The sequence below is a fragment of the Nanorana parkeri genome, unplaced genomic scaffold (assembly GCF_000935625.1).
Source record: "Nanorana parkeri isolate BGI_ZX_2015 unplaced genomic scaffold, ASM93562v1 scaffold28, whole genome shotgun sequence".
NCBI classification, from domain to species: Eukaryota; Metazoa; Chordata; class Amphibia; order Anura; family Dicroglossidae; genus Nanorana; species Nanorana parkeri.
The window spans coordinates 3,157,276-3,180,142 of NW_017306296.1; the positions used below are offsets into that span (position 1 = coordinate 3,157,276).

Sequence of the window (22,867 nt, forward strand, 5' to 3'; positions counted from 1 at the left end):
CTTAGAAAGAGGTCAACTGCATGTCAGAAGCAACTATGAAAGAACTCAGATAGTGGCTTTAACTGATCTCAAAAGTAAGCTAAATGCACCTAAAAGCATGCTGGATTTATCCATCTAGACAAATCCTACATGGATCTCTTGAAAGACAGTCTGCTCATTAAAGAGAAAAAAAACTCTGGAAACTGTGCCAGAAAACAGGCAGGGAGGGAGGATAAGACTAGTCACCTGTATTGTGACAGTAAGGAGGTATGGTGCACCACAAACTAAATAAGGTGAGTGGGGAATAGAGGTGGCACATCGTGGCATCCTTTTTTCTTCAAAATTCTTAAGTCTGCGACAAATCATGTAGATTTAAATCTGTAGTTTGTGGTCGGAATGACAACTTTTAAAAGCCACAGATGAGATTCAACTCTCCCACACTAGACAGAACCAGCTCCAAAAAGATCAGGATGAATAAACAAACTTCTAAAGAATCATAATCCTGCTTGGCCAGGATCTGCAAAACCTCATAATGACTAATTATCTGCCATACACCTCCAATAAGCAGAAACCCTCAATGTATTCATAAATACCTTAGAAGAGCAGTCAAAGGGTTACACATTTTAGTATGTTGTTTGTTCATAATCTGTTAATATTTCATAAATCCTGGTATGATACAATTGTAGTCATAACAAGTGTCTACCCAAATGTATAAGAAACTAACTCCAGTTATGTACCGAACATGCTTAGGCCATAATGTACCGAAGACTAACTGGTCAAATGTCCTAAAAGATATATACATCCAATGCATATCATGTTTAGCCTATATCAAATTGTCATTTTGTTCTGTGAAATAATATAATGGCTCCCCGACTTTCAGACATGGGCACCTGGAAATATTTATAGTCAGTAAAACTGGCACTGTGGGAGTAACTGATACACTATCATGAAACACTTTAACACCCCTCAGCATACTCCTTAGTTATGTCATTTCTGTAAATGCCCTCATCAGTGATCAGAACAAATGGATACATCTGCAGCTGAACAGCTCTCAATTTTTCATCAAAACTATGCAAAATGCTAAAGATTAATTTACGTGGGCCAGTTACTCTGTCTGAATGGGACTTACATTGCAGTGTATTCTACTCCGCTGGAACTAAAGACCAGTCAGATCTTAAGAACTTTTCACGTTTTATCCCATTTATTTTACTGTTGCTATTGTCTGTTGTTTGTAACATATTTTCTGTAAATATTTTTCTTGCACTTTTTCTTTCATTAAAACAATATTTACAAATTGTTAAGCTGATGCTCTAATTGCTCTAAAATTAAATAGTTATTTAAAGCCTCCTTGAAGAAAAATACCACATTTTAAACCGTGTAATTTCTGTCTGGTGTGGCAGTGGATGTCACAGACACTTGTGTCAATAAATACTGTGAATAGTGAGTGCTTTTATTCAAAAATCCAGTGTACCCATCGCACTCCTGATGGAATAATACCCTTAGAGTCGGGTGGGTGCCAAAGTGACTGCAGATGCCTCTGCAATCCAAGTTAAGTGTCTGTATAAAGTCACTGTCACTCCAGTAGAATTTCAAGTCAAAAACGGTTTATTGACTCGATTGCTATCACATCATATAGTGACGTTTCGGAACAGCAGCGGTTCCGAAACCGAAACAACCGCTGTTGTTCCGAAATGTTGCTATATGATAGCAATTGAGTCAATAAACCGTTTTTGACTTGAAATCCTATTGGAGTGTGAGTGCGAAAGTGCTTTTATTCAGTAAAACAGTAGAAAGGCATCATGGCACACTCACAAAACCAGCATGTAAAACAACATGTCTCACCTTAGTGGTGAGACATGTTGTTTTACATGCTGGTTTTGTGAGTGTGCCATGATGCCTTTCTACTGTTTTACTGTTCAAAGCCCATTTCGTGTGCACCTTACTGTATAACTGGTAACAAATTGTTGAGTGCGTTTGTCGTTTGTTTTGTTTGAGTGCTTTTATTCAAACACATGGTGGCAGCTAATGTGTGTGTTGAGGGTTAACAGCTGAGTTACTGACCCCAGTGATGATCACTCATAGTTTGCTGGTGCTTAGATTGTTGGCCCTTCAGCTGGAAAATCTCTGTGCAGGTTGAGGCTGAATATGGCAGCATCACAAGTGTTGCCTTTGATCTCCCTGTAGCCGATCTTTTCACATTATTGACTTAATATGCCTTGTTCTGAACTGTTTCTCTGTGTTAGGTGACCATCTTGGTAGAGGCAGGGTTTTGCTTCCTTATGCCAGAACCTCCAGCAGGGAGAACAGTGAGCAGCTCAGTAGTGGAATCAACATATCTCACTCCAAATCTCCTGAGACTAGCAGTTAGAGGCAGCAGTGCCTAGGTATTACACTGCAGGTATTCCACTATCAGGCTATAAGCATAAGAATGCCTATACACACTCGCATACCAGGAAGTGCATGGCTGTTTTTCAGAAGGAATTTCCGAATAAAAGGTACATTTTAATTTTTTAGGTTTAAGTCTACTTTAAACCAACTGCAAATCTACTTTCTCCTCTCCTAAGGCTTCTCTTTAGTGCTGGCTAGGTGCACCACTCAGCAGCACAGAAGCATATAAACCAAAGTGGAGAGGCAGCAAGCCATAATGAGCGAAACATATCACCATTGTGAACTGCACACAATTTTATCTTGTTTGTTGCATCCTAAAATTCTTCTTTGATGAAAGAAACCTATTGTTTGTACAGGTTAATGGCTCATCCCAGTGGCTCTTCCCTTGTGGGAAGTCTTAAGTAAGATGTTTCAATTAGACGAATGGAGCCACAAGGTGGGCAACCATTTCTGTGGTATATCTTAAGCTAACCTATATTGCTGTGCAATCCTTTTTCATGAATTTTAATGTTTATTTGTAAAACAAAAGTTGTATAATGAAACAGATGTAAGAGTGTCTACCTTATTCTGTTATTACCCCAAATGACTTTGAACGAAAAACATTTTTTAAGAATACTTATCAAAACCTTTTGCATACTGTGGTTAATTATTAAAACAATGCTAAAACCCAAAAATATATTCACATTTCATTCTTTGTCTGGTATTATCATCAACATTCCCTTCTCAGGATTCTTCTGCTTCATCTTGGCGTCCTCAGTATAAAATAATACCGCAAAAGCCACTGCATTAATCTCTTGCAGCAACGCCAACCTATATCTGTTGATAGCGATTCCTTGGTTGAGCTGCAATGTCATTCAAACCTGTCTGGCAGATTTTAAAAGGTAAAAAAATATATTAGGCAAATGCAGGTCAGTGTAATGATGATCATACAAGTGCTGAAACCTCTGGATGCTGCTACTCATATTTAAAAAATAATGCTATATTATATGTCAGTTATAAATAGTTGAATGTGCTGTGTTGGGCATTTGGAGGAGCAGCTATTCACAGACCCATATACATGCTTAATGTGCATCTTTTTTTTTTTAGACTTTTTAGGGATCTCAATTTTTAAAAAGATCTTTCTCTCATTTTATAAGCAGAATTTTTTTTAATCTCTACAGCAGGAATTTCAAACTTAAATCTGAAAGTCTCCTCTGCACTATGTGCTCACTGAAGATGGTTGGTGGACTGGAGACAGAGTGGCCACAGCTCTGGTTAAAGTGGCAGTGAACTAGGCATGTGGTGGTGGTTGGGGGAAGAAGATGAAGAACAGCCACAGTTCTTAAGTAAAACTAGTGCAGGCTATAGCAAACCCTAAAGAAGCTGCCTTAAGGCAGGGAGACACGAAAGTGATATATAGAGGCTAAAGGTGGTGGGTGTGCACAGAAAAGCTGGAGTGGCTGCAAGACGGTTTGGATTTGTTACTACCATGGGTTCATCGCAAAACCTGCATGTTCAAAGTTCCAGACCCGGCAATATAATGCAAGAATTCACCATTGTATCCATAATGCGCTGCCTGGCCTTTCAACTTAGTTCAGCTGGCTTAGAAGGGCAGAAAAGGGGACTTTTGGAAAAAGTCACCCCTCTAACTGTAAAAGTCACATTAGCCATTGACAATGTGCTTTAGCTGTGATAGTGAAAGCATAGGGAGTGCTGCTATTAGGGATGCACTAATACCATTTCTTTTCCAGACCGAGTACGAGTACCAATACTTTTTTTTGTTTCATGTAACAGTTTTTCTAAAACAATGCAGACTAATTATTTTAGGACAGTGGTGGAGCACCAGGGCCCGGTCCAAGCTGCAAGCACTGCACCCCTACTTCTGCCACTGACTCCAAGCTCTAGAGGGCCTACAAATCTCAGCAATACAGAAATGCAAAATACCACCAGCTATAGAGGACTACAAATCTCCCAATACATTGTACAGCAATGCAGAATACCACCAGCAGCTATATAGGACTACAAATCCCAGCACTACATTATACAGCTATGCCGAATGGCATCCGGCCATAGAGGACTATAAATCCCAGCAATGCATTATACATCAATGCAGAATAATATAAAGCTACATACTCTGTGCTGCTCCGGGGTGCCGGCCTGATGTCTCCAGTAGGTGGCCGTGCAAGGTCTCAGGTGGCTGTGCAGGATCGCGGGAGGCTGTGCGGGATCACGGGAGCCTGTGCAGGGTCTCGGGTGGCTGTGCAAGGTCTCAAGAAGCTCACTAGGGGCCTGGTCAGTCTCGTCGGCAGGTGAGGGTGGCGTGGTACTCGTGAAAAAGCCCAGTATCGATACCGATACTGGGCTACCAAATAAGTTTATAGTTTCCTTTTGAGAGAGCATGTGGCAGGGTGATTTTTCAGGCAGGGTATTGTGGGGAACAAAGTCAAAGAAAGGACCTTTATATCAGTATCGCCAGCTCATATTTTCATAAAAGATTGTAATTAAAATAAAAATAGGCTCTAAGTGATATGGTAAAATGTATATGAGATTTTAGTGGTTGGGTTTGCTATAACAAACTATGCTTGAGTTCTGTAGTAGATTTTGTATGTGCGCCATCTCTGTGTACAGATCTTTTCACCCCAAAATTTTAACTTTTAAGGACCAATATCTGTCCGCAACAACTGATTAATGGCTTTTGTCAATACCTTAGCTACTTTTTTCTACTAATTGAGATGTTTTCACTTATTTCTGTTTATAAAATAAGAGGCGTTTTCACTTATTTCTGTTTATAACATTAGAGTGCATCAAAGTTTTTGCTGACAGTCTATTCAAGAGCGTCTTTTTTGCTGCACTTCATTGCATCCTGTAAAAAAAAAAAAAAAGTAAAAAAACTATTCAGCCAAAACACCGCACAGCCTCATCCCAGGTGCACCACAACCTCTGCCGTATCCCCATGTACCCAAAAAGTGTGTTTTTTTTTTTCTGCTAAACGTATATAAAAAAACTATTGATTTTATCAGTAACATCTGCAGTGGGTGTTTGGTGGGCCTCTGTGGTCAAGGTTTGATTCATTTTGATAAGTCATTTTTTCATCTTTATAAAGTATTAGGGTTGACTATTTTCCAAATTAATTTGGAGGGTCTGTGAACCTCAAACAAACTGGGTTTGCCCCCCACGTTGTCCTGAACCTAATCTCATCCCTACAGTCAAATTTCTATGTTGATATAAAATCCTGCTCTCTCTCTCCATAGTTAAAGTGGAGTCGGCAATAGAGACTTGGACACGTATCCAAAATAGAGGCAGCACACGTCAGTTCATTCCATTTTCCCTTGGAGATCAATCTGTCTGACAGCTCAGGGGGCTAATGAAGGCAATGAGATTCCCCGAAACGTGTATCTAGCTACAATAATTTTGTGCAGACAGATGCGCTAGAGCTGTCAAACGCATAGATTTGCAAGCAAGAGATTCAGCATATCTCTTCTTTTCCCAAAGCTTAACACTTTCCCAAAGCCATGAGTCACGCTGTATATTATCCTTGTATGCAAGTATGGGCTTAATATCTCTCTCTCTCGCTCTCTCTCTCATACTCTCTCTCTCTCTCTCTCTCTCTCTCTCTCTCTCTCCCCCTAAACAATATTTGTAGCTGTTTTCTCTCAATACACGTATTAACTGCAAGATAAAACCCGCCTACTCTCTTTATATTTGCTGCCTATTCAAGTGTTTAAACTGAGAAAATTTACCATTCTAAGAAAAAATTAAGATAATTTTGAAAAATGATGGCAGCAATACATCTCAATACAGTTGGGACAGGTCAACAAAAAGCTGGCAAAGTAAGTGGTACTAACAAGGAAGACTTGGAAGATCATTCTGCAACTAATTAGGTTAATTGGCAACGGGTCAGTAAGATGATTGGGTATACAAAGGAGCATCTTAGAGTCAGTGAGAGGAATTTATCAAAGCTGGAGCAGCAAAATCTGGAGCAGCTGTGCATTGCAACCAAGCGGCTTCTCTCTTTCATTCCCAAATTTTAACTGACCGAACTGAAGAGAGAAGCTGGTTGGTTGCTATGCACAGCTGCTCCAGATTTTGTCTGCTCCAGTTTTGATAAATTCCCCTCAGAGTGTCTTAGAAGTAAAGATGGGCAGAGGCTCACCAATCTGTGAAAAGCTGCATCTAAAAATTGTTGAACAATTTCAGAATAATGTTCCACAATGTAAAATTGCAAATACTTTACATGATTCTGATTCTGTGATGGACATCACTGCATGGGCACAGGTATACTTCCAAAAATTGCTGTCTGTGAACACAGTTTGCCATGCCACCCACTCCAAATGCAAGTAAAGGTCTATCATGCAAAGAACTCATGTCTGAACACGATCCAGAAACGCTGCTGTCTCCTCTGAGCCAAAGCTAATTTAAAATGGTCTGTCACGAAGTGGAAAACTGTTCTGTGGTAAGACGAATCAAAATTTGACACTCTTTTTGGCAACCATGGATACTACGTCCTCCCGACTAAAGAGCAGAGGGACCTTGTTATTAACAGCTGGCTTGTTATCAGCGCTCATTTCAAAAGCCTGCATCTCTGATGGTATGAAGGTGCATTAGTGCATATGGAATGGGCAGCTTGCACATCTAGAAAGGCACCATTAATGCTGAAAGAGGTATCCAGGTTATAGAGCAACATATGCTCCCATCCAGACAACGTCTTTTTCAGGGAAGGCCTTGCATATTTGAGCAGGACAATGCTAAACTGCATACTGCACCTATGACAACAACATGGCTTCATAGTAGAAGAGTCTGGGTGCTTAACTGGTCTGCCTTCAGTCCAGACCTTTCACCAATGAAAATATTTGGCGCATCTAGCGCAAAATACGACAAAGAAGACCCAGGACTGTTGAGCAGTTAGAATCCTATATCGGGCAAGAATGGGACAGCATTCCTCTCCCAAAACTCCAGCAACTGTTGTCCCCAGTTCCCAGACGTTTAGAGTGTTGTTAAAAGAAGAGGGGATGCTACACCGTGGTAAACGCAGCCCTTTCCTAACTTTTCTGAGATGTGTTGCTGCCATCAATTTCAAAACTACCTTTTTTTCTAAAGTTCTCAGTTTAAACATTGGATATGTTTTTTATTTTCTATTGTAGATAAAAATCTGGGTTTATGAGATTTGCAAATGATTGCATCATGTTTGTATGTAGATTTTACACATCATCCCAGCTTTTTTGGAATTGGGGGTGTAATATTTTGAATATCTTGGAGTAATTTGAGGATATGGGGATGGGAGGGAATTCATGACATTTGGGGTTGTAATTGTGAAGTTTTTTTTGTGCACTCTGTTTTAATATTTTCTTAAAATTTTAGCACAAAGCAGTGTGTTACTGTGAAAAAAGAAGTTCACAAACAATACTATCAAACTGTTTTGCCACTGGCCAATTTGTACAAAGTTGAGATCTGTTATGGCTGATACTTCCACCATTCAATTTAAACCCGCTGCCGTATTTAAGCCAAGCTAAATGTGAAAATAATACAGACATTCCTCAGTTACCGACTTACCTGCTTTGCGACCACTGGCACTTACGACGGACCACCGATCGACCTCCGACCTTGCGCGTCAGTGCGACGTTTCGCCGGTGGAAGTGATGTCCTCCGGTCTTCTCTGCGGGTCCCGGTAAGTATTTTCATTGCCCGATGTACAGTACACTGTTGGGTACTGTACATCTGCAATGCTATACAGTTCTGTACTAATGCAGTACAGTACTGTATAGAGTTCCTCACTTAACGACCAATTCGTTTAGCGACCTGGTCGTAGGAACGGAACTCGGTCGTTAAGTGAGGAATACCTGTACTCTTCTTTAACACCACAGACAGCTTAAAGGCTCAGGCTTAAAAACATTTTTTGTTTGTTAAGTGTCTCTCATGGCATTATCCAGCTCCCTATTCACTTTTTTGACAAAAGCTTGCCTATTAGTCTTGAAAATTGACAGAATTCAGTATCAAGATCACCCCTCCCTGCAGAGTTTTCAGTGGGACTTGCTGCTAAGTTTGGCTTTTGCCAATTTCAAGCAGGATTCTATGAACCACCGCAAACCCGGACAGATTTGCTCATCCCTATTGGTCAGCGACATGGCTTGTAGATGGCTATGTGCCACCCTATACCACAACCTGGCTCTGTTGTCAAAGCCGCTAATCTAACGTATTCATTTTTACCAGGTAAAATAGTGCCAGCAGTCATATCAAACTCAAGACATACTTGTAAAAGCCAATAAACAAAAAGGATTGTACTGCATCTAATCAGGTCCACATTAACACTAAACTTATTTTATAATGCTTAGATTCTACATGCCACTCACTAATGTCTGGAGGAATTTCCTATGTTTGTTGTTCCATGATGGATTATGCATAGTTTTTATTTTGTTTGTTGCAACCTGGACTTCAGCTCAGCATGTATGAACAGACTTGCATGCTCCAAAATTCATTCTAACTACAGATTCTTTAATAACAATAGGAAATGTCATAAAAAAGAAAATGGGTTCTTCATAAAAAGTCCTGCCGTGTCATTCTTGACAATTTTACTTTGGGGAACAAACAAGTCTCCTATTGAAATATATACATTACCTTCATCAGCTGTACATCAGTGAATGAAGACTCACAAGTTAAGTTTCACAATTTGTCAATCTATTTCAGTGATTACATTCTTTTGGTAAATAACAGATGTATGTTCTGAGAAGAAAATCCTGCACTAAAAAACTGCGTGTAACAAGAATAAGTGATGGGCATCCATCATGTCAGAGCTGTACACTGTACTAAAAGTATGAAGACCCATATGTTTTTATTCATGTGATCTGTATGGTTGTGTCATGTTTCCAGAATTGCTTAAAAACACTTGCTTGTCTAGGATCCAGTTTTAAAGTAGCTACCGCTGCAAGCTCACTCCTGTGATGGTCTACAATCTTTATACGAGTTAGTAAACTAAACATGAGATTGTAGTCCATCACGGGAGTGAGCATGGAGCCGTGGCTACTTTTTAACACACACAGGGACCATGGGGAACAAAAGTAGCCACTCTCCAGAAGGAAGGACCGTGTCAGCACCAATTCAGAGATGATCTGAGGATTTACAGCTGACACAAACAAGTTAAATTTTTGTTAATAGGGTTCAAGAAAGCATTTTTAAGATTTACCTCCAGAGTTTAGTGTCACTTTTAAAAGGCCTAACACAGCCCAAGAAACACAAGTGTTAAATGCCCGGTTTACAAAATGTTAATTTTAATTTTGCATTTATTGTTTTTTTATAAGTAGCTATTTCATTGTAAGTTTTTATGTCATAAAAGTAACATTGCACGTGTAGACCTAAGATACACCATGGTTGCTTTATCAATGTTCCTCTGCCTTTTTAAATGTATGGGCTTAAATAAAAAGGCTGAGCCATTTTGTGAATGGCCACTAAACAAATAATTTGCTGCCTTCAGCAGTGGGTCAAGTAATTTGATGTGCTCCCTTTGAGGAGAAAGCTTGAAGAGATTGTAGATGGTGGCTTCCTTTTTTTTGTTTGTGTGTGTGTCCTCTGTACATGCACCTTACAACATCCTAAAGATTTCATCCTTTGTCTTGCAGTGTGGGAACTTTGCAGTTCTGGTGGATCTTCATGTTTTGCCTCAAGGCACCAGTAAAGACACCAGCTGGTTTTCTGACCATGAGAAGGAGGTACAACAAAACCATTCCTACTTCAAAAGCCTCTAGCTGCAGGGAAGGAATTGGACTGGCCTGATTTGCTCAGATCTTATTTTCATTGTTACGTTGAGACTACTGTGAATTATAACTAACCTTTAACAGCTCCTAGGGGACTATTAGACATGTGTTCTGTTTCCCTTCAGTTAATGACTTTTCTTTTTAGTTAACTTCTTATTCTGGTCTTTGTCATAAATACGTTATTTTTCTAGCACTGCTGCACTCCATGCTTTTTTAACTAGGCTGTTTTACCCGCAGCCGTCATTTTAGAGTAAATTTGTTTCAATCTAATGTTAATTTAAGAGTAGCATCAATCAATTTTAATGCATATATATGTATAGTGATATAATTTCTATAACCTGGATTATGAATATGATCAAAGAAGATAATTAAATAATAGGTAAAGAAAAATATTGCTGAGAATAATATTATTCTCCGTGACCTGTGTTTTTCCTTCTATAAACTTTTAGTGTTAGGCTAGGACTATACGGTCAGTTTTAATGTCTTGCTGCTGAGATATTAACCACTTGTTGATAGTCGTCTCATTAGTCACACATTGACTTCAGTGCTTTGCCAAGGAGTTGACTGCCAATAAGTGGTTAAATCTTTCAGTTGTAGGATATTAAAATAATCACTAAGATAAGTCTAAAATATATATATGATTTCAATAAAGTGTCTTGGGTCATATGGGATTGAGAAACCATTCACACCCAGAACACTGCAGTGTGATATCTGTGTACATTGTCATTCAATTTGAATAGCACCAAAAAGCACATACACAAGGAACCTGTGCAACATTGCAGCACAATAAACAATGCAGTTAACTGTTGTAAGAAGAAAACTGCAAGAGCGTTTTTTTGTTTTATTTTACTGCAGTAACGCAGCGTGCTTTAATGCATGATAAAGCGTGTTGCCGCTCATGCATTATCACAATGCAGTATGGTGTAAAGGGGCCATGTCGTATACACAATAATGATGCATGTTATCTATCTTAGTATTTATATTTTTGTATTTATATTTTTTGGGGATAACACTTTATGCATTGTTGTCCGGGAGCGTTTAGATTCCAGATTCTATTTTACCAACGCAGGTTTGAATTTGATTAGGCAGTCAGTTCTTCTCTCAAACACTTTGAAAAATGAGGCCTTTTATGTTAAAGGAGAACTATGGGGTCAGTGTTTTTCCCCATAGTTCTCCTTAGGGTAACGGGAGGACACAAACTAGCGTCCTCCCGTTACCCAGCTACAGCTCGTGGTATATTGAGACGCCGCACCTGGAGCGGATCCCGACGTAGATGACGGGATCCGCCCAGCTGCGTGAGTGACAGCTGGCTCTGCCTACCTAGAGGCAGAGCCAGCTGTACCCGCCCCCTCCCCCGTCCGTTCCGCCAGTCAGCGCTGGCAGATCGGAGCGGGGAGAGGGGAATCCAGCCCCTCCCCCTGTCACAGCAGAGAGCCGTGACAGGATCGAGAGGTGAGGGAACCCGGTATGTTTTCCCTCCCCTCCCGATCTACTGAGCCGACCTGTGACAGTTTTCCTTTAATGTGATGATGCAGCACCACCAGGTTAGCTTTTAAAGAGGAACTTTACCCATATCTTCAAAATTCCAACAGAGGCACCTTTAGAAATGTTTAGTAATGGCAATCTACAAACACATACTTCTAGATATGGATGCACCGGTTTTTCGGTATCTAGTGCGAGTAGCAATATTTTTTCTTTCAGTACTCGCCGATACCGAGTATCGAGTATTGGTGCATTGCGCCTTGAATATCAGAAAATCGTGCAGCGGATCATGACCCATCGCCCAGCTTCCTGATTGCCTGTTAAGCCAGTGTTCTAGGGAAAGAACATCGGTTTCAGAGGCTGCCTGGCTTCCTGACCAATCAGGAAGCTGGGTGGCGAGTCATGGGTGGAAGCTGGGTGGTGCCGCCGGGCTTTTTGATTGGTTTGGAAGCCAGGCTGCTTAGCAACACATGAAGCTGGCTTCGTAGCCAATCAGGAAGCCGGAACGTCATGACCCGCCCCCCGTCTTCCTGATTTGCTAGGAAGCCGGCTTCACTTGTTGCTAGGCAGCCTGGCTTCCTGGTCCATTAGGAAGCAGGGAGGCGGGTCATTACGTGCCGCCCGGCTTCTTGATTGGAAAGGAAGCCGGCTCCATGCTCCTTCGGCACTGCTGGTCAGAGGGGGATCTCCCTCTGACCGGAAGTTCTGGGATCAGAGGTAAGTATCAGATCATTTGGGCGAGTACAAGTACTCGCTCAAATGGGCATCGATACTAGTATCGGTATAGGTGCATCCCTACCTCTAGATAAGTGCAGGCTTTTTATTGTTTGCATACCTTGCTTTTATTTTCCTCCCCATTCTTCTCACAGTGACCATTTTTACTAAAGGCAGATGAATCCATTTCCCTTTACTTCCTGGAACTCTGGAACATGTGATTAGGACATGTGACCATGCACATAATCTCAGGGGAGGAAAATGCCTTAACTTGAGATCTCATGAGATTACAGATCTGCTGATGTAAACTTCCCAGAATGCAACACTTGGTCACATTATATCACTTTTGTCAAATAGAACCAGGAAGTAGAAAAAAAAGATATTATAAGTAAAATGAAAATATGTTTGTTTAACTAATGAATGTAAGAGCAGAGCTGCATGCTGATGTGATTTTTAGCCAAAGTGGGTAAAGGTCAATAAAATAAAGGCTAATAAAAAAATAAAGGCAGAAAGAAGCTACAGTGGTAAATTATTTTGACAAGACAACACCATAGAATTGTATGTGCTTTTTATAAGAAAAACATGAAAAAAAGTAAAACAAAAACAAACACTTGCCTGTGTAATCATTAATGCAGAGTAATGAATCTCCCATGGAGTAGTCAGTGGGAGTGGGAAAGGGGTCAGTGTATTCAGTAGGTGTTCAGACATCAAACCATAGATTTGGTGGGATAATTGTCATGTCGTTTGACTGTCTTCCCTACAGCAGCATACGCTGACACTTTGAGAATGCCATGGACTTCATAATCCATTTTAAGCTGTCAGTTTGACTGAGATAAGGCAATTTGTTCTGGTTTGTAGGCATAATGATCTGCTTTACACAGGTGTACTAGTATTTGTACGTAATTTGTATTGTTTTGTTAGTTTTGGCTAAGTGACCTCCCAAAGTAAAATTAGTTTTCATTGCAAATATTTTCAGTGTAAATTGTTGCCCAACTATAGCTTAGTTCACAGATGTCCTTATTTACTGCAGCTGTCTTCTTTAAACAGAAGCTATTCTCGTATATCCAGAGATTAAGGATGAGCATTTAACCCATCTGGCTGATTCCAGCTGCTTTTTGGCAATGGCTGTTATATTTTGGATACCTTGCATTTTTCCTGCCGATTATTTTTAGGGGAATAATAGAAGGCTGGGTTTGATTTTCCGAGCTAGTCTAGGCAGAGTAAAGATGAGGCTAGTCCTTAATGCATAAACACTTTTTAATTTAGTACATTTGACTTGCTGGATTCATCTCTGTTATTAACCAACTAGCACATGGTACATGCACATCTAGAGAATTGTATTACTAAAGCCTGTAGTTGCTAGCTGTGGCTGTTCCATTTTAGCCGTTGAAACAAGTGTTAAGAAATTAGATTGCTCTCTGTTAACCTACTAGGTAGATTTACTCTCTAATGTGTCCTGATGACCTCTGTTAATGAAACAAAATGAGGGGAAATCCACAATGTTTGAGTTTTTGCCAGAACAAAAAGTGAGGGGATATCTTCCATTGCAAATACCTGTTTTTGTGACAACTTCCTTAATTCTTCTCATTTTGAGGATATTTCCACTCACTTCTTCATCTCTTCTACAGTACATTAACAGAAATTGCCCAATAGGACACAGACAACAACAAAAAAGGTGACAGGGTTAACTCTTCCCTAGTCCAAAATCTAAAGAAACAATTTTCGGGATTATATACCTTAACTACTACCTTAGCTACTATTATTAAAAATGCAGACCATGATAATGCCTGATGAAGAATCTTAATATTTTAATATAGTGTTTTTCTGAAGCTTACATCTTGAGCAGCTTAAAACCCAACTGCAGGCTTTGAAAACACCCCCCCATCACTGGTTGGGCCCTGAGTACCACTGAAGCATTCCCTACTTTTTTTTCTAAATCTGAATGTATAGCTTTCAGTTGTCTTTCAAAATTATGTATTGATGCTTAATGTCTATACTTTTTTCCGTGGGGGTCATTGGTCCAGTCATATGACATCACTTTTTTTGTTCATCCTCTTCTTCCTCCAGAGGTGGTCAGGTCCTGAATGCTTCAGAGAGTAGTACCATATCCTTCTCCTGTGAGTCCAGGGCAGCCTGATGACTCAAATTCAGTGGCAGGATCCTTGATGTTCTGGGCTCACATGAAGAAGAGGACTGGTGCTGGATTGCAGAGAGGTGAGTCTTCTGAAGACTGCACCAGAAAGAGAGTATTTCGGCTAGAGCTGAATTTTTTTTATTTTTACAGATGCTGGGATTTTTTTTAATTCTTTGTCTAAGCCGGACTTGGGCTTAACGCTAGTCAATAAAGGATATCTCTAAAATGCCTAACTTTGTGCATGATCTCATTGTAAATGATTACTGATCCAAGTATTAATGGATTCTGTAAGGCCCATGGCACACCAGCAATCTTGAGAGCAAAAAAAAACGACTAACCTGCTTCTATGGCATCACTTCCTCACTAGTCAAACCAGCCAGGTAGTTGCTCAGCTGCTATTCCGTCATGAGAGAGATTCTGCAGGCTTCCAGCTAGTGAGGTATCAATGCCATAGAAGCAGTTGAGTGTTCAATTTAGCAATTCTATGTCTAGTGAGTTGCCAACACTGAATGGATTGTTAGTCTGACATGAGCCTTAAGCTTTTGTGGCCACATAATCATTATGTTTTCTGTTATCTGTGTTTGTATAATATATTCTTCTTCTTCTTCATATGTGTGTATATTGTGCTTTTCAGGAAGTCTGTACATTACTGAGAGACACAATTGATTCCAGAGTGAGGCAGCATATTGAAAGCCGCAGACAGCAGGGTCAGGTGAAGCTTAAAGAATACACACAGGCCAAGCCATTGTTTCTGAAAGGTGAGTGCTCATCTGTTACATTACAACAAGACATATAGTAATTGTTTCCAATCACCTCTTCTTCAGTATTTTCTGTCATTATTACTACACTCTGTTAAAATGGTACACATACAGTATATTGGAACAGATCATTGTTTTATGGGCCCATTCATTTTCTGAGGGTCCTCAACGTGTGTACACATACCAAAAAATTATCCTGACTTATTTTTTTTCTGCTGAGTTTCAGTTGCGTTTGTTTCCCTTGTTTATGTGCCTTGCGGATTCTTTAGAAATGAATTTGTGTACACCCCATAGTACATACAGAAAGCATTAATATTCAAATAGACATTAGTGATTTTTGTCTGATCTTGCTGATGTCAGTGTAGATGGTTGAAGGTGCTACTTTTATACCTTGGAAAACACACACAGCCATTAGATCTATGCTGTACTCATTCAAAGAAGGGTTTAAAGTAGCTGGATTGTGCAAGTATGTCCAGTTACCATGGTACAATCTTTTCCCATTCATCTGGCACCGAACTGTTTGGGGCTCATTGTTCCATGCTACAAGTGTCATGTTCAGGCTTCATTGAATCTGATAATGCCATGTGCACTAGCATAGTGTAGTAGTTCCATTTATTAAAAATATCAGTTTAAAATAATTGCACAAACAAATGTAGGGCTGCAACAACTAATCCACATAATCGATTATAATCGATTGTTGAAAAAGTTGTCAACTTTTTCAATCATCGATTAATCGGCTTCCGATTGGTTGGCCCTGTTCACGGCTCCAGATCCGCCAGATCCACCCACCCGCATCCACGCTCCACACGCCGCACCTCCTCCCTACCTCACGCTCGCCGCTGCCAGACCCGCCCGCATCCACGCTCCACACCTCTTCCCCCCCTCATGCTCACTGCCCGCCCAAATCCACGATCGGCTTAAATCGAACTTAATAATCGGCTAACTAATCGATTTTGAAAATAATCGTTAGCTGCAGCTCTACACAAATGTAGATCTTTGTGTGGCAACAGTAATGCGACAGCGCATGCTGCAGATCCTGTCTCTAATGGACTAGCTTGGGTGTAACATCACTGAGTGTGTGTACCTTGCTCTTCTCTCTGACACGCTGTCACAGGAGGCTGATCGAGCGTTGTAGGGAGAAAAGCCCAGCCTCCTGTGACAGAGCTGTCTCCGCCCCACACCGCTCTGCCGGACTGTGATAGGCGGCAGAGCGGTGTGGGAGGAGACGCAGGCCACACTCTCATTCCGTGAAGCTATCGCAGGTTCCCATGAAGGAGAAGATCTAAGGTAGACAGGGAAGTAAAGGAGGTGCCGTATGCCTGTATGACTCATCCTTCACATGGCAAACAGGGCAGGGCGCATCATGTGACGTCAACGCATTTCATCAAATTGCAGACTCCATCAGGACGTAGGGACACAAGGGAGGGGGGTGTTCCTAGATACATAGCTGCCCACTTTAAAGATTTAAAAAAGAACACTCCATGTCAAGTGAACATTTTCAGCTTTTTTTACACATTAAATAGAGGAAGGGATCACCTGCCTCACCTCCATTTAATGTGTTAGGTGTGGTATTGCTAGTTAATGCAGTAATACTACACAGACAATCAGAGTGTACCTCCCACTAAGGCAGCAGATCTCAAGGCTTGAAATGCTGTTTCACCTGCTCAGCCCTCTGGATAAAAAGGTACACCTTCAGTTTGCCATTGATAGGCTGTTTCGTCCCCCTGCTGGGTGCCTTACATGTTTATCTCCTCGTGGTTGAGATGCTCAGGCTTCACACTGTAGCTTTGACTCTGAACCTTTGGATAAGTCACCTTTTATATTTGCCCCTTCTGGTATTACTGAACATAATTTTGCATCTTTCCAGAATTGTTTAGATTCTCTGTATCCTGGGATCTCTGATTCCTACACAGGTAGAAAAATATCCTTGAGAATGGTATTTCACTTGATCCCACACTCCTGCCTGCTTTTGAGTCCTCTTCCATCAAGGCTAGTTGTACTCCTTGTGATGCTTGAGACTCTTTGGACCCTAAGGAAAAGGGTTTTATGTTAAATACAAAAATATTTTTCTCTGTGAAGAGGTAACTCGCCTGGTGTTTTCACAAAAAATTGTACTACCACAGGAGTTGAAAGCTTTAGAACCAATTAAAGTCTCACACCGTTTTATCCCTGTAGAAGTGTGCCCCTACATGTTATGATTTCTGACTGATTTTAGCATTAAAATACCCTAAAATACTTTTTACACTGACATGGAACACCTACTATTTCCTTCCTTGTTGTGATCTGCCCAACACTATTTTGGCAATTATGACAAGTGTGTTTCAAAGCAACAGAATGGGTCGCAACTCTTTTTACAAAATGGCAGCTCCCAAGCACAATTTTTTGGCTTTTGTCACCAGAGCAATACCACACATTTAAAATCAGCAGGTGGTTATAGCAAGAAAAGACGAAAAAAATACATATTACAGGTCTTCTTTGAACATTCATATTGGTTCCTTGCCTTGTGCAGTAACAAAGACTAAACAAACAGTATATCCATCCCTGTCTAACCTATTGCTTAAAGATGCTTTCAGAAAGAAGAAATCATCACTGTATTTCAACACACACACACAATGGAGGAAGGGACAAAGCATCTCATCTTTTATCCCATGTTACTTCTCCTTAAAATGCAAATATTGAGGAGCTTAAAATAAACTATTTTCACAATTATTCTAAAGCTAGGTTTACATTCTGATTTCATGTGCTTAACTAGTAACAGCATTGGCATGCTCAAATGTTGCTAACAGAACTAAATATTAATGTGAAATTTTTTTTTTTTTTACAGTGAATATATTATAATTTTATTATGTTTGTGACATTTACAAATGTTACTTAGGGCATGTTCTGTGTTCCATATAATTATGGTATTGTTCTCAAATAATAACAGAACAAGTAATTGTTTTAAGAACTTGGTCAGTGGTCTGCTGTACAGGACATGAATGAAACGATTGTGGAAGATGGTTTTCATTGTTATAGCATGCTGTCCAACTTGTCATGGGCAATTAAAACTAGTACTGACCGTTTTCACAAACAAGATGTGTATATTACAGGGATTAGCAATATACATGCAATTCATAAAGTTGATATTTGGGGCTGTTTATAAAAGGGTAGTCCTCAGAAGACTTTGGGTTCAAGAATGATTGAAGTGCAGTTTTTCTTGACATTAGGCATGCCCATGTAATCTGTGAACTTTAAATATATGAGTGCATAAAGGGAAGCCAGCAAAATAAACTTAGACAGCTGAAGTCATAATGTCATTATGTTTATTTTTACTATTATAGGGTTCTGATTGATCTTTAGCCATTTAGTCATTCTGCAATGTGTCTTTCTTGGCTTCTCTTATGAATGGTAGTTACTACAGTAGCCTACATTTAGTTTTAAAATGGGTTGTAGTGTATGTTTGAAGGCCATCTGTGCATACCTTGTCATGAGACCTTCCTTCAGAAAAATATTTTCTGCCAATAGGGGAATAACTTGGTAGTTACAAAAAGATGGGGTTCATTATAATGTACGAAGCACCTAATGCCTAATGAAACTGCCTAGTGAAAACTCTACAGAGGAGTCTGAGGCAGAAATCCATTAACCTTTATATTGTGGTTTGAGGAACCAATTTACTGTTTGTGGGGTTTGTTGTGTGGGTCTTTAGGTGCTGAATACATTCATCCAGAATCTTTATCTAAATACCATTTGGGCCTCAAAATGCTATTAAATTGGAGTATTGTCTCTCATAAAAACTGACCATTGAGAGCCTCAAAATAATATAATACTGATTTTTGAAGCCCATGAACAAAGACATACCAACAAGCAAAAACTAACAACCCCTCCCCCCCCAGCTCATTCATCTGCTGGCTAGAAACTGCTATTATCTATTTCACATTACTGAATTCAATAGTAGGCTGACTATTGCACAGGCCCACTGCCCTTTGTTGCCCATTCACCTGCCAGCTGCGGAATCTAGCCATCAACCACAGCAAGATGTTAGCAACTAAATAAATGTATTTGCTAACTTTTATAATGTGCAAAGGTCTATTAAGTGACTTGCAAAAAAAATTTAGGACATATTACTCTCCACGATTTTGTTTTCTAGTTGCTTGAATGCTGGATAATGGTGATGAGTTTACTGTATATGTATATAGAACCTTAAAAGGATAACCTAAGGACTGCTAGGATCCTAAAAATAAAGAATTGCAGGGTGATTTTTATAGGTTGTATTATAGCAAACAAAGTATATAGAGCAAGAGCTTGAAAAAGAGTCTTTCCCCAACATGTGCTGTATACCACATGTGTTATTACACTGTGCTTTACATAAGATATAGAAATAATGTTCTTGCCATGGCAGCTGCAAGTCTGCTTTCATTGATTTATTGACTCTTGGGCATCAATACATTAAGCTGATATTTTTCCATAGACATTCGAATGTTACAAGAAAGGCACACAAATTTGTTGTGTTTCAGTTTTTTAACAGTTTACTTTCAGACATCTAAGCCCAGTTGTAAAATATTAAATACATAGAAATGACAGTCCTCACAATTATTTATTCTAAAATAGTTCATAATAATTGTAAGAATTCATAATAATTGTAGTAAAAAAATGACAGTGCTCACAATTATTTATTCTGAATTAATTCCTAATAATGGTAGAAAATAAAGAATATTATTTAAATAACATTGAATTTGCTTTCATGGCCTTTTAATACATTTGGGCTTTGTCAGACTTCGATTTAAACATATGTTCATAAAGGCATAATAGACATTCTACTGAGAAGAATGGAAGACCTTTTGTTTCAGAAGACCTTGTTATAGAAAAGGGTAACTACAGCTTCAAAGACCAGACCGTTACCTTCTATAGTCCAGACTACAAAAGTTAAGACTCCATTTTCCTTTTGATTATATGGCTGCCTCCAACTAGTTTCATATCATATTCAACCCATGGGAATGGTCCAGCCCTGTTGGTACTGTCTATCCAAGGCTTTGGAATACCTGATACATTTGTTCTGCATCATTGCCCAAGGCTTCCAGATCATTACATATGCTGATGACCTAATACATGTCTCTTTGCCATTCATTTATCCTGAAGAGAGTTTCTGTGGCCTGAAATCCAAACTTACTTCCAAGGCTTTGGCAACAAGTAATTAGACCATTTTCTCTAAGATCTTCAAAGCGTGCAGCATAATACTTTTCTTGTATAATGACAGGGACCACACCATTTTATGCTGTGGGACATCATTTTAGTGCATAAGCATTTGATTGCAACATGTGCACTATGTATTCTATCAGTAACAGATACAGCAGTGTTGTCTCTTGGCTTGGAAATGGATCCACAATATCACAATGCAATTGCTTTTTGTAAATGTCTATCTTGTTTTTACAATAACATGATCCTGCGTGGCAAGATGTCTCACAACCAAATAATAGAGCAAAAAAATGTTAAGTAGCTATTTTTAAACAGTTTTTTTTGTTTTGTTTTTTTGCAGTAGTAGTGACTTAGTAGTGAGGACATTTAGTGACCGAGAACTTTTAGGGCTGGTGCAGACCAGGGCGGTCCTGGACGCACATCCTGGGACCGCTCAGTTGTGCACAATTGACTTCCTATTGATATTTTGACATCCTTGTGGCAATCACAGAAAAGGGTACATGTACCTTTCTTTGCAACTCACGGCACGATCCGCCCAGCATGACTGGGGTGCCATTAGAAAATAATGGCACCGCCAGCGCAATCGTCGGAGGTGAGCGGCTCTGTGACCACAAGGCAATCCGCACGGTATGAACCTGGCCTCAAGAAGCAACACAACAATGCATATTTTTACAAGCTATGTGACCTAAGTGACTTATTTAGAATTGAATGTGTATCTAAAGCCCAATATTTTTTTTGTTATGGATAGATTAGATAAGGCTTTTCAACCCTGTCAGGTTTTTATACCTGTCTCAGTTTTGCTGGGGAGGTTTACTTTCTCTATTTGTCCTGGTAACAGAAAGTAATTGGAAATCCAAAATTTTGAGTTGTCACGAACAGGAATAGAGGGGAGATCTGCAAACAAGGACAACTGTTGCAGTGACATCTGTCTAGGAGAGGATTTATCTCACTCACTGCCATGAACTTTAATGGCATCCCCGTGTTAGTCCATAGGGTTCAATATTGAGTTGGCCCACCCTTTGCCGCTATAACAGTTTTAACTCTTCTGGGAATGCTGCCCACAAGGTTTAGGAGTGTTTGACCATTCTTCCAGAAGCAGATTTGTGAGGTCAGGTACTTATGTTGGACGAGAAGGCCTGGCTCGCAGTCTCCACTCTAATTCATCCCAAAAGTGTTTTGTCGGGTTGAGGTCAGGACTCTGTGCAGGCCAGTCAAGTTCGTCCACCCCAAACTCGCTCATCCATGTCTTTATGGACCTTGCTTTGTGCACTAGTGCGCAGTCATGTTGGAACAGGAAGGGTTCTCACAAAGTTGGGAGCATGAAATTGTCCAAAATGTCTTGGTATGCTGATGCCTTAAGAGTTCCCTTCAATAGAACTAAGGGGCCAAGCCCAACCCCTGAAAAACAACCCCACACCATAATCTCCCCTCCACCAAACTTTACACTTGGCACAATGCAGTCAGGCAAGTACCGTTCTCCTGGCAACCGCCAAACCCAGACACGTACATCGTGTTGGCAGACAGAGAAGCGTGATTCGTCACTCCAGAGAACACGTCTCCACTTTTCTAGAGTCCAGTGGCGGTGTGCTTTACACCACTGCATCCCACGCTTTGCATTGCACTTGGTGATGTAAGGCTTGGATGCAGCTGCACGGCCATGGAAACCCATTCCATGAAGCTCTCTATGCACTGTTGTTGTGCCAATCTGAAGGCCACACGAAGTTCTGCGCCCTGTGCGCTTCAGCTTTCGCTGACCCCGCTCTGTCATTTTACGTGGCCTACCACTTCGTGGCTGAGTTGCTGCTGTTCCCAGTTGCTTCCGCTGTGTTATAATACATATATATATATATATGTATGTGTGTGTGTTTCCCATTGATGAGCTTTCCCCTCACTTTCTGTACAGTAGACACATCAGGAAGTGAGTGAGAGAAATCCTCTCTTAGATAGATGTCACTGTAACAAGTGTCCCTACTGGTAGATTTCCCTTCTATGCTTGTTCCAATGACAACTCAAAATTTAGGATTTCCAATCACTTTCTGTTGTGGTGACAATGGTCACCAGGACAGATATATATAATTTAAAGCACAACTGGCATCGTGAAAGTCCTACCAAAATAACCCCCCCAAATGCTTTATTTGGAATGGGAGGAAAAAATGCAATTTCACCTTTCCTTCTAGAGATGGGAAGCCTCTCGAGACATTTTCAGTTAAATGCAATAACGTCAATTGAAGATGAATTTCACTGAAAATTTTCCAAAGGCGAAATCAGTTTTGCAGTGCTTTCTTGCTCATCTTGTGCCATGATTAGGCTCTAGTGTTCCTACATGCTGCCCATATGGGCTACTGCAGCTTTCTGTAGGTTATGCAAATACAGACATTTTGGTTAGACAATCTCCACACACACTGTGTGATAGTGCTCAGGCCTAGCATTGGGCACCTTGGGCACTTAGCAATGTATTGTGGTAGGCCAGGTAGAGTCTACACATGTGCACCATACCTAGAAGTGCCGTTTTTGCT

The 22,867-nt window shown here is 40.2% G+C and overlaps 1 protein-coding gene across 1 annotated transcript in view; it reads left to right on the forward strand.

Moving 5' to 3' along the window:
* SLX4IP (SLX4 interacting protein) overlaps nt 1–22,867 on the forward strand; it is a 121,514-nt gene that overhangs the window by 39,456 nt on the left and 59,191 nt on the right. Inside the window, exons 3-4 of the mRNA XM_018566566.1 lie at nt 9,957–10,046; nt 15,056–15,179. Coding sequence (XP_018422068.1) covers nt 9,957–10,046; nt 15,056–15,179 — 214 coding nt within the window. The remainder of the gene's footprint in view (nt 1–9,956; nt 10,047–15,055; nt 15,180–22,867) is intronic.